This window comes from Panthera leo, chromosome D3, assembly GCF_018350215.1.
Source record: "Panthera leo isolate Ple1 chromosome D3, P.leo_Ple1_pat1.1, whole genome shotgun sequence".
NCBI lineage: Eukaryota > Metazoa > Chordata > Mammalia > Carnivora > Felidae > Panthera > Panthera leo.
This window is the reverse complement of record NC_056690.1, coordinates 48695298-48707549: the sequence shown is the minus strand read 5'-3', so window position 1 is coordinate 48707549 and position 12252 is coordinate 48695298. Positions and strand designations below refer to the sequence as shown.

General features: G+C 38.6%; 1 protein-coding gene across 2 annotated transcripts in view; it reads right to left on the bottom strand.

Moving 5' to 3' along the window:
* Positions 1-10439, bottom strand: part of PSMA8 (proteasome 20S subunit alpha 8) — a 63141-nt gene extending 52702 nt beyond the window's left edge. For both annotated transcript variants that reach the window (XR_006195428.1, XM_042911163.1), the window contains exon 1: positions 10260-10439. Coding sequence is in view for 1 of the 2 variants with exons in the window: in XM_042911163.1 (XP_042767097.1) it covers positions 10260-10361 (102 nt within the window). In the remaining variant the exon portion in view is untranslated. The remainder of the gene's footprint in view (positions 1-10259) is intronic.
* Positions 10440-12252: the final 1813 nt, after the last annotated feature.

Below are 12252 nucleotides of genomic sequence, written 5' to 3'. Positions count from 1 at the left end.
TATCCTTTATAGTTCCTCCTCTCACACTATCTATTTCCAATCAATTACCTTGTTTTTGTCCATTTCACTTACAAAAGCTAACCAGTTCCCCATCACCATTCTAGTACAAGCAACCATCATTTCTTGCCTGGATCACATACAACTACATAGCCTAATAGTTTTCCCCTTTCTACCTTTGCTCTCCATCTTCCCACCCCAACCCTGCACTCCCATCTAGACTCCACAAAGCTGCCAAGGTGAGCATTAAAAACCTTAATAGGGTCAAGATTACTCTCTAGGTGAATGTCCTTCCACAGCACTCCATTGTACCTAGAAAATCCTTTCAAACTCTTTAGTCTTGCCTATAAAGCTGAACACGATCTGGCTCCTGCCTACTTATCCAACAGTATGTCATTGTTATTCACCAAGCTCCAGTCACATTACCTTTTTTCAAGACTTTTTCAAGTCCCTCTGCCTGGAATGCTTCTTTTCCTATTTCAAGTCTCTATTTCAATTTCACCTCAAGGAGTCCTTCTCTATTATCCTTTATAATAACTTGTTCTTTCAGTCAACACATTTACAATTATTTATTTATTCATTAGACTCTTCTCTCCAAATAGTAAAATCTCTGACAGCAAGGAAGCAATCAGATAAATCTAGAAAGTGGGATGCTCTACTGAACAATTAACCCAGTCTCTTCAAGAAGTCAAAGCCAGGAAAAAAAGAAGAGATGCTGTTCATGACTAAAACAGATGCCTAAGGGTAACCAATGCATGGACTTTAGATTCAGACCTAAACAACACAATTACAAAAAGATATTTTGTGAGCAACAAGGAAAACCAGAATGTAGGGGATTACAAAATATTAAGGAGTTTTTGTCAATTTCGTTAGGAGTGATAATGGTTTTAAGAAACTATTTTTTAGAGATGTATACTGAAGTATTTACTTATTTGTGAAATATCTGAGATTTCAGAATACTCCACTGAAAAATGATTTGCAACCTATACCTCACACTATATACAAAAATTAACTCTAAATAGATCCCAGATTTAAACGTAAAATGCAAAACTATAAACTTTTAGGAAAAAACACAGGAGAAAAATTTTGGGAACTAGGCAAAGGGTTCTTAGACCTGGCACCAAGAAATATGAACCGTAAGAGGAAAAACTGTTAAATTGGGCCTCATCAAAATTATAAACTTTTGTTTTATGAAAGTCCATATGAAGAGGATGAAAAGACTAGCTATGGACAGGGAGAAAATATTTGCAAACCCTACATCTGATGAAGGGCTAGATCTAGAATACATAAAGAACTGTCAAAACTCAACAGTGGAAAAGCCAATCTGGTTAGAAAATGGATAAAAGTGAAAAACATTCCATGTTTATGGATTGGAAAAAGAAATACTGTCGAAATGTCTATACTACCCAAACCGATTTACACATTTAATGTAATCCCTATCAAAATACCAACAGCATTTTTCACAGAGCTAGAACAATCCTAAAATTTGTACGGAATCACAAAAGACCCTGAACAGCCAAAGCAACCTTGAAAAAGAAAAGCAAAGGTGGAGGCATCACAATTCTCGACTTCAAGTTATATTACAAAGCTGTGCTGATCAAGGCAGTATAGCAGTGGCACAAAAACAGAGACCTAGTCCATGGAATAGAATAGAAAAACCAGAAATGGACCCACAACTATATGGTATCTTCCATGAAGCAGGAAAGACTATGCAATGGAAAAAAGACAGTCTCTTCAACAAATGGTGTTGGAAAAACTGGACAGCAAAAGAATGAAACTGGACCACTTTCTTATGCCGCATACAAAAATAAGTTCAAAATGGACAGGTAACCATCAAAATCCTAGAGGAGAAAATAGGCAATTACCTCTTTGACATAGGCTATAGCAACTTCTTACTAGATACGTTTCCTGAGGCATGGGAAACACAAGCAAAAATAAACTATTGGGACTTCATCAAGATATAAAGGAAAGGAAACAATCAACAAAACTGAAAGGCAACCTTCAGAGTGGGAGAAGATATTTGCAAATGACATATATGATAAAGGGTTGGTATCCAAAATATATAAAGAACTTAAAAAACTCAACACCCCCAAAATAAATAATCCCATTAAAAATGGGCAGAAGACACAAATAGCCATTTTTCCAAAGAAGACACATGAAAAGATGCTCAACATCACTCATCATCAGGGAAAGATAAAATCAAAACTATGAGATATCACCTTACACCTGTCAAAATGGCTAAAATTAACAACACAAGAAACAACAGATGTTAGCAAGGATGCAAAGAAAAGGAAACTCTCTTACACTGTTGGTGGGAATGCAAACTGCTACAGCCACTGTGGTAAACAGTATGGAGATTGCTCAGAAAGTTAAAAATACAACTACCCTATGATCTAGCAATAGCACTACTAGGTATTTACCCAAAGGATAAAAGAAAACTAATTCAAATAGATACACGTGCCCCAATGTTTGTAACAGCATTATCTATAATAGCCAAAATATGGAAACAGCCCAAGTGTCCATTGACTGATGACCAGATAAAGAAATTGTGGCATACACACACACACACACACACACACACACACACATACACACACACACATATACAATCGGATATATCTCAGCCATAAAAAAAGAATGAAATCTTGACATTTGCAATGATATGGATGGAGCTAGAGAGTATTATGCTAAGCAAAGTAAGTCAGAGAAAGACAAATACTGTATCATTTCACTTATATGTGTAATTTAAGAAACAAAACAGAAAAACATAGGGATAAAAAAAGAGAGAGAAACTATAAAACATACTCATAACTATACAGAACAAACTGAGGGTTGCTGGAGGGGAGGTTGGGGGATGTTAAATAGGCAATGGGGATTAAGGAGCACACTTGTGATGAGCACTGGGTATTGCAGGTAACTGATAAATCCTACACCTGAAACTAATACTACAATGTATGTTAACTGGATGGAATTTAATAAAAATGTGACAGAAGAAAAAGAAAATGGATAAAAGACATGAAGGACATTTCACTGAAGAAGATATACAAATGGCAAATGAGCACATACAAATGTGTTTGATATCATTAGCCATTTAACTGCTAATTTAAAACTACAAAGAGGGATCATTATACACTTACCAGAATGGACAAAATGAAAAATAATAACACCAAATGCTGGCAAGGATGTGTAGAAGCTGGATTACTCTTACACTGTTGGTGAGGATGTAAAATGATACAGCTACTCTGGGAAACAATTTGGCAGTTTCTTATAAAACCAAACATGCAATTACCATATAATCTAGTAATTGCACAGTTGGAGATTTATACCAGAGACATAAAAACTTATATTAACACAAAAAAACTGCTGTAAATGTTCATAGCATATCTACAAATAACAGCTCCAAACTGTAAACGACCCAAATATTTTTCAACAAGTGAATAAACACTGTGGTACATCCATACCATGGAATACAACTGAGCAATAAAATGTTGACATATGCGACAACTTAGATCAAGGGGAAAAAGGGGAAACAAGCAAATCCCAAAAGATTTCATATTATAGAATAGCATTTACATAATGAAAAAGTGAAATGAAAAAATTTTAGAAACGGAGGGCAGATGACTGCTGCCAAGGATGAGGGCTATGGATACAAGGGTGTGTAGGGCAGGCAGGGTAAGGAGGTGGGTGTGGTTATATAAGAGCATCATGAGGAATCCTTGTGGAGTTGGAACTATTCAGAATCTTGACTGTATTGGGGAGGCTGAGTGGCTCAGTTGGTTAAGCATCTAACCCTTGGTTTCAGCTCAGGTCATGATCTCACGGTTTATGGGATTGAGCCCCACATTGGGCTCTGTGCTGACAGTGCAGAGCCTGCTTGGGATTCTCTTTCTCTACCCCTCTTCCCCCCCGCCAACCCCGCCCTGCCTCTCTCTCAGAAAAAAAAAAAAAAAAAAAAGAATCTTGACTGTGGATATAAGAAAGTTCACAGGCAATAAAATCTGATACAACTTAATATACACACAAATGCATACAAGTGATACCAGAAATCTGAATAAAATAGGTGGCTTTTATCAATGTCAACAACCTGGTTATGATATTGAGCTATAGTTTTGCAAATGCTACCATTGGCAGAAAATGAGCAAAGTACACAAGGAATCCCTATGTATTCTTTCTTTCTTTCCTTCCTTTTTTTCCTTTTTAGGTTAATTTATTTAAGTAATCTCTCCACCTAACATGTGGCTCGGACTCATGACCCCAAGATTAAGAGCTGCATGCTCTACTAACTGAGTCAGCCAGGTGCCCCCAAATCCCTGTGTATTATTTCTTACAACTGCATGTGAATATACAATTATCTCAATAAAAAATTCAATTAAAATCACTCCATTGGAAAGAGGGAAAAGTTGGGGAAAGATAAAACAGGTTGGTAAAATGTTGATAACTGTTGGAGCTGGGTAATGGGTATACAGAGGTTCATTATGATATTCCCTTTATATCTTTGTGTGTTCCAAATATTCAAGAATAAAAAGTTAAAAAAATAAATAAAATAAACATAAAAACAAACAAACCTTGAATTTCTCTACAGGCTTTATTCTCACCAGCAATTTAAACATATGCTAAAGTCTCTCTTAAAATCTTAAAGACCACTTAATTTCATTCCCACCTCTCTCTCAACCCCTTCAAACCCAAATAGTGTCATCATCCCTCAGCTGATGGCAACATGGTTTCTACCCCCGACTCCTCTCAGAGTTTAGCCAGGGTGGATTACACACAAATCATTAAGGTCCCTCATGGTTGTAGATTATCCTCTACATAGCGCATTAGTCTACAGTCTATACTTCATCTTCTCGAGTGAAGACAGAACTCAAGAATACTCATTCGCTTGACCTTCAACATCGCTTGACCTTCAACATACATGTTAAGTAGGGGAGAGAAGTAATGCCCTTCAAAATTACTATCTCTAGCGCAGATCAATCTCCTGAGTTCCAAACAGAGACTCATGCCTCAGTCTCTGTGGGTCAGGAATCTGGACACAGTTTACCTTCTGACTTAGGGTCTCTCACAAGCCTGTGATCAAGTTTGTCCTCCAGGGCTGTACTCATCTCAAGGCTCATAGGGGAGGCTCCATTTCCACACTCACTCACATGGTTGTTAGCAAGATTCAGTTCCCCAGGGATCGTAGGGCTACAGATTTCAGTTCCTTACTGTGTTTTGAACAGAAGCTTCTCTCAATTCCTTGCTACATAGGACAACTCAAAATGGCAACTGCCTGCTAGAAGAACAAGCAAGTGAAAGTGAAAGAGGATGCTCAAGACCTAAGTCACCATCTCTTTGTAACTTACCCTCTGAAGTGACATCCCATCACTTTTGCCTATCCTATTCCCTAGAAGAGAGTTACTAGATTCAGCCCACACCCAAGGGAAGAAGATTACACAAGGGCATGAACATCTGAAAGTGGGGATCACTGGAGGCCATTTTAGAGGTTGCCTACTATAGTTCCATAAGCATTTCAACCTCAACAAGTCCCAAACCTCAATGGTTCAAACTTCAGTCAAGTTTCATATTCCTTAAGAAAATGGCAGGGCCATTTACCCAGAGGCTAAATCCAGAAACAGAGGTGCCATCTTTGACTCCTCCCTCTTCAGTACCTCCTTCTCTCCTCTTCCTCTCCCCCAATACTACCCAAATAATAATCAAATTGTATCAACTATGCCACTAAAGTTTCTCTAAAATCTGCCTTATTCCCATTTATGCTCCAACCCTAGTGAAAACTATCATATTTCATCTGGATTACTTCATAGACTCCTTTGTGGTTTCCCTGCTTCCAGTCTTGATATCATCCAATCCACTGACCACATTAAAGTCTGAGAAATCTTTGAAAAATAAAAACATGAAAAAAAAAAAAAAGAAAATCTGAATGTGTCATTCCTCTACTTAAAAACTTGAACTAGTAAGGACCATTTCTCACTAAGCAAACTGAGACAGCACAGAACTGGACCTGGAACCATAAGATGTAGGGACTGTAATATTTACTCTTTACATATCAGCCTTTTGCTCTCTTAATGCACAGAAACTTTCTCTGTTACAGAAAAAGAAAGATGGCCACTGGCAATCTTGGACACACGTCCCAACAGTTGTCCCAGAGTAAAAAAGCTACCTCTATTTCTAGCGTTAAAAAAGTCCTAAGGATGGACTTACATTGGCTAGATTTGAGTCACATGCTTATCACTGTGTACAAGAGGATAGAGACTATGAATGAATCTATGTGAGTCGTGTGAGTGCCTCTGTGGTTGGACAAACGCAGTCTGTTACTAGAAGGAGAGATCAGTAATAATCCAGAGAATGACAATAGCCACATTAAAATCTTTCAAGGCCTCTTACTTTCTTAAAGTCATTCTATGATCCAGCCCTTCTTTCTAGTTTTATCTCTCTCTCTCTCTGCATCTCTCTCTTTTTTTTTTTTTTTACATTGCTTCAGTGATCTGGAATGCCTTCCAATTCATAGAACATAGTTGTCTTTTGCTGCTTGGTCTTCCACATGCTATTTCCTTTGTCTAAAATACCCCTCCCCCTCCCCACCTTTTAACGTGGCTACCGTTTATCTTTCAGGTGCTTACTTAAATATCACCTCCTCAGGAGAATCTCCCTAACATCTAGAGTTCCCATACTGTACCATATTCTCCCCATTATAATACTCATTTAGGCCTAGTTAGGACCATTCACTTAATCATCTAATGTTCCTGCAAGATAGTAAACTCTCTAAGAACAGGGATTTTACTCATTGTGAAACCCCAGAACCCAGCACCATGTTTGGCATATGTAAGTGCTCAACAAAAATGAATGTGCTAGAAGAACCACGGACAAAAGTGAAGGGAAAAGAGAAAGCAAAGGGAGAGTAAATAATAATAGCAACCATTTATTAAATAGCTGCTGTGAACCAGACACTGTGCAAGATGCTTAACATGTATTATTACCTCATTTAACTCACATCAACTCTATGAAGCAGGCGCTAGTTTGCCGCCTGTTTTACTATTAAAGAAACTGCAGTTTAGAGAAGTTGGCTGCCTTACCTGATGCATACTTGCCTTCCAAATTCATGATAGTGATAGCCAATTAATATTCAAATATTTATCGAACAAATTTCATGGTACAATGCAAAGAGCAGAGGTTTTGGAAGTAGAAAAAATTAGGTGTGAATATGAGCTCCATCATTTTCTAGCTGAGTACCTTCAGGAAGCTATCACAGCCATGAATCAGTTTCCACACATAAAAAAAGGGAGTTAAATACTGTCCTTAACATTACAAAATATACATAAAATACTTGGTACAAAAGAAATATTACTTAAACGCTTACTTCTTACCTAGCCCCCTCACTGTAGTATATCATGTGGTATATATATAAATACAAGAGGAATTAGGCTACCTAGCTTCTTAAAGATCCTACTATCCAGTTGGTGTAAGAAGCCTATTAAATAGGCCTGAAATTAAAGTGAATATGAGGCCATGGGCCACCTGGGTAGCTCAGTCGGTCGGGCGTCTGACTCTTGATTTTGGCTCAGGTCATGATCTTGGGGTTCATGAGATCGAGCCCTGCATCAGGCTCTGAGCTGACATCGCAAAACCTGCTTGGGTTTCTCTCTCTCCCTCTCTCTCTGCTTCTCTCCTGCGTGTCCTCTCTCTCAAAATAAATAAACATTTAAAAAATTTAACAATAAAGTGAATATGAGGCCAAATAGTTGGTACAGATTATAAATTCCGGAAAAGAATAAGAGCCATGATGGCTGGAGTGGATCAGAGAAGGCTTCATCAAGGAGAAGCAATGTGAGGAGATTCCCAAAGGATAAATAAGAGGGAGTGTGGCAGAAATAAAGGTGTTTTCTCCTCCATCCACCTACGAGGGCACAAACACATATGATGAGTAAACCAATGAAGCTGCCCCTTTAATTAAAGAGGGTTGATAAGGATTATGGAAGAATTTGATGGCCAGAATGTGAAGCTAAGATTTGAAAAAGTAGGAAACGTGGAGCCAGTAACAGTTCGGGGTCAGAGAAAGGACAGTGTAAGGAATGGTAATAAATCTTACCTTTTTCATGGGAATACTGTAAAGGATTCATGACTTTTTTTCCTAAGAAGAAAGGTATTACCTCTCCAAGATGTTATTCAAACATGTTTTTCATTTATGAAAAAAGGAACTAAAGCAAAAAGAAAACAGGCCTCTTGCCTCATTTCATGCTATAAGATAATCAATAAGAAGGAAGTGGAGGCCAAGACTCTAAATGTGGTCCCCATAACTTCCTGTATTACTAAATAATACTGCATCCACATGCTGGTCAAAACTGGTCAGCCCTGGCTTATTTATAAGTCCTCACAGCAACTACTGTTTACAGACAGAGTATTTTGTGGCGTATTTTAATAAATGCCATTATAAACTTTACCCCCCATAAAAGGTCATAGCACCCTCAAGGAAACGCAATGAACAACTCCATGCAAAGATGCAAATTATAATTTCAGAATCCTGAGACGAAACTGTCTCATCCTTCCAATGTATCTTTAAAAATGCCCACTATAGGTATTTTTATATCTTTACCCTTTTACAGCTCATTACAAAGGAACTATCAATCAGTTCTATAGCATTCTTAAAACATTTTAAATGAGCCAATGTGGCTTCTTATTACACCCCAGTCTTCTACCATTACTTCCTTTATTTTAGGCTCTAAAACTTGGGCATTATTTTCTAACCATATGCTTCATGCCTTGTTGGGGATTATACAACTTTTTGTTTTTATCAAAATGGTACCCTTTTGGTTTAAGCTACATCAGGCTTTTCTTAAATTTACAATTCTAAAAAAATTACTTATAAAACAGAAACAAAACTAGAGGGCCCAATTAAATAGAAAAATACTTTAAAAATGATAAGATTCTTTCTAGTGTTATTTTTTTTTTTACCACTTTACATTTGATAGATTTATAATAAAAGTGAATTATTTCCTTCCATAACTAAATTGCTTTGGAAAGTGAGGGAAAATACAGACACTGCTACACTTAGAAATGCACTGTGTGGTCTCATAGCTAGTGTCTCAATTTCCAAAATACAAAACAAACATGCTCATGAAATTTGAGAGATTAAAAAAAAAATTGGATCCTTCTGATTCATAGGTTAGGACTTAGAAGATTCGGGATAATAGATCTTTGGTTACCAGGGCAATGTTGTTCTTTTTAATTTTTATAAATCACTAATATTATTAAATATAATTAAAACTTGGCAGGAATAGTACTGCTACCCTGAGCATTTAAAAGTTTTTCAGAAATGTGGATACATAAATATAATGTAGGGTATAATCTCTCAAGGAATTCCAGCATTATTTGAACAACAACCAAAAAGTGGCAAAAGATCGGAGTTTCTTGGGGCTTAGAGGCTCTAAAAGGCTGCCAAATATTCAGGTGAAAACTTTAGGACAATTACTTTTAACAGGTGGAAATGTATGATAACTGGCTTGGCGTTTTTGACCAACTTCTCTTTTTTCTTTTCTTTTTTTTTAATTTTTTTTTAACGTTTATTTATTTTTGAGACAGAGAGAGACAGAGCATGAACCGGGGAGAGTCAGAGAGAGAGGGAGACACAGAATCTGAAACAGGCTCCAGGCTCTGAGCGGTCAGCACAGAGCCCGACGCGGGGCTCAAACTCACGGACCTCGAGACATTGACCTGAGCCGAAGTCGGACGCTTAACCGACTGAGCCACCCAGGCGCCCCGACCAACTTCTCAATAAGAGATTCAATTTTACTTTAATCGTTCCTATTTCAGGGGCAGGCATGGTCTATTTTTAATGTAATTACTGCTAAACAACAGTACCCACACAAAGTAACTGCTACTTTTCCACGCATCTGTGAATTCCCGCGAAGTGGCTTATGTGCATTCAGGATGGCTGTTACTGGCTGGAAGAAGTCTTTTCTTCTCTTATTGTCAGACACGGCATTCATATTGCTTCTAAAATCAAGGCTTCAACTGACACCCTAGTTTTGGGTCTGGAGCTATGCTTTGAAAGCGGCTGCACACCTATGAAATCTACCTCTTGCTGCCTCTTGCTCAAATTTCAGAAAGGGCATCTCCATCAATTAAAAGAACGCAGCAATTTTCACAAGTGGGAGGCTCTCCTTTCCTGACCCCCCCACACCGGAGCCTTGGGCTGGGGCAGCTGGGTAAGGAAGGCATGACACCGGGCATGGTGGGCGGGGTGGGGGGCGGTGGTGAAGTTGGCTGCTCACCGCTGTGGATCCTTTCTTCACCGCTTCCTGGGCGTATTCCACTTGGAAAAGGTGTCCGTCTGGGGAGAAGACAGTGATTGCCCGGTCGTACCGAGACGCCATGGTACAAGCCTACGCCGATTCCTGTGGAGTGGACGACGCTACCACAGGTGAGACATGCGAAAGAGCCGCCCCCGCTGCCACGTGCCACCCGGAAGTGCTTGTCCGGCCTCAACGTGCCTCCCGGAAGTGTTTGGGCACGCACTTCTTGTCGCCATGGGGAAGCCCTGGCGTCTGGGGGCCAGGTGCCCCTCAGAAGTCCTCCTGCCGGCCTGCCTGGGCACGGCTGTGCTTGCGAGTTGGCAGAGTTCCTCTGCTACCCTCGGTGTTTGGTGCAGGCTTCCCAGTTTTCCCAGCACGCTGTAGCTCCAGCAGTGGTGTCAGATCACTCCAGTTACAAAGATGACAGCAAAGACTAGAGCTTAACTGAGAGAAATTTGAAGGTCAGATATTTTTATTTTTGCAAACCTGTCAGAGCACCAGGGGTGAGTTAAATCTCAACCTCTTCATTTTAGCTTCAAATTGTAAATTTCATTTCACTTGTCTCTCATATTTTACATCGGTTTAAAGCAAGGAAAGACATGATAATTTTCAAAATGGTGTTTCTTTTTTGCACTAAAGATGATGTGGTATATATATATATATACAATGGAGTATTACTTGGCAATAAAAAGAATGAAATCTTGTCATTTGTAACAACTTGCATGGAACTAGAGGGTAGTATGCTAAGTGAAATCAGTCAGTCAGAGAGAGGCAAATATATGACTTCACTTGTATGTGGAATTTAAGATACAAAACACATGACCATAAGGGAAGGGAAGCAAAAATAATCACAGGGAGGGGGACAAAACATAAGAGACTCTTAAATACAGAGAACAAACTGAGGGTTGCTGGAGGGGTTGTGGGTGAGGGGATGGGCTAAATGTGTAGAGGCATTAAGGAAGACACTTGTTGGGATGAGCACTGGGTGTAATACATAGGGGATGAATCATTGGAATCTACTGAAATTATTATTGCACTATATGCTAACTAACTTGGATGTAAATTAAAAATAAATAAAAATAAATAAATAAAATTTTTGATTTTTGTTTTTCTATTTTAGAGACATTGAGCATGTAGGGGTTGGGCATGGGGGATGGGCATAGGAGAGAGAGAGAGAGAAACCCAAGCAGGTTCCATGCTCAGCACTGGATACCACCACACTGGGATCATAACCTGAACTACAATCAAGAGTCCCATGCCCAACCAAGTGAGCCACCCAGGTGCCTGATAGTGTTTCTTTTCATTTTCTGCCTTGTGAACAAAATAGAGTAAATGGGCAGATAATCCACTAAATAGAGCAAATAGTACATCAGACTATTGCTAATGACAGCAATTAAGATAATACTATTTTAATCAAAGAAAAAATTTAAAAGCCGAAAGTACACTGCTTAAGAGATTTCTGCAAATATAACTATAGTAGAAAGTCTGTAAAAAGGCACAACATTTCTGCCTGTGAAACAGCTCTTGTCTTTTTGTCCTCATCTATAAAATGGGAATATTTTTAAAATTTTTTTAAATTTACATCCAAATTAGCATGTAGTGCAACAATGATTTCAGGAGTAGATTCCTTACTGCCCCTTACCCATTTAGCCCATCCCCCCTCCCACAACCCCTCCAGTAACACTCTGTTTGTTCTCCATATTTAAGAGTCCCTATGTTTTGTCCCTCTCCCTGTTTTTATATTATTTTTGCTTCCCTTCCCTTGTGTTCATCTGTTCCGTGTCTTAAAGTCCTCATATTGAGTGAAGTCATATGATATTTGTCTTTCTCTGACTAATTTTGCTTAGCATAATACCCTCCAGTTCCATCCACGTAGTTGCAAATGGCAAGATTTCATTCTTTTTGATTGCCAAGTAATACTCCATTGTGTGTGTGTGTGTGTGTGTGTGTGTGTGTGTGTGTGTGTGTCAAT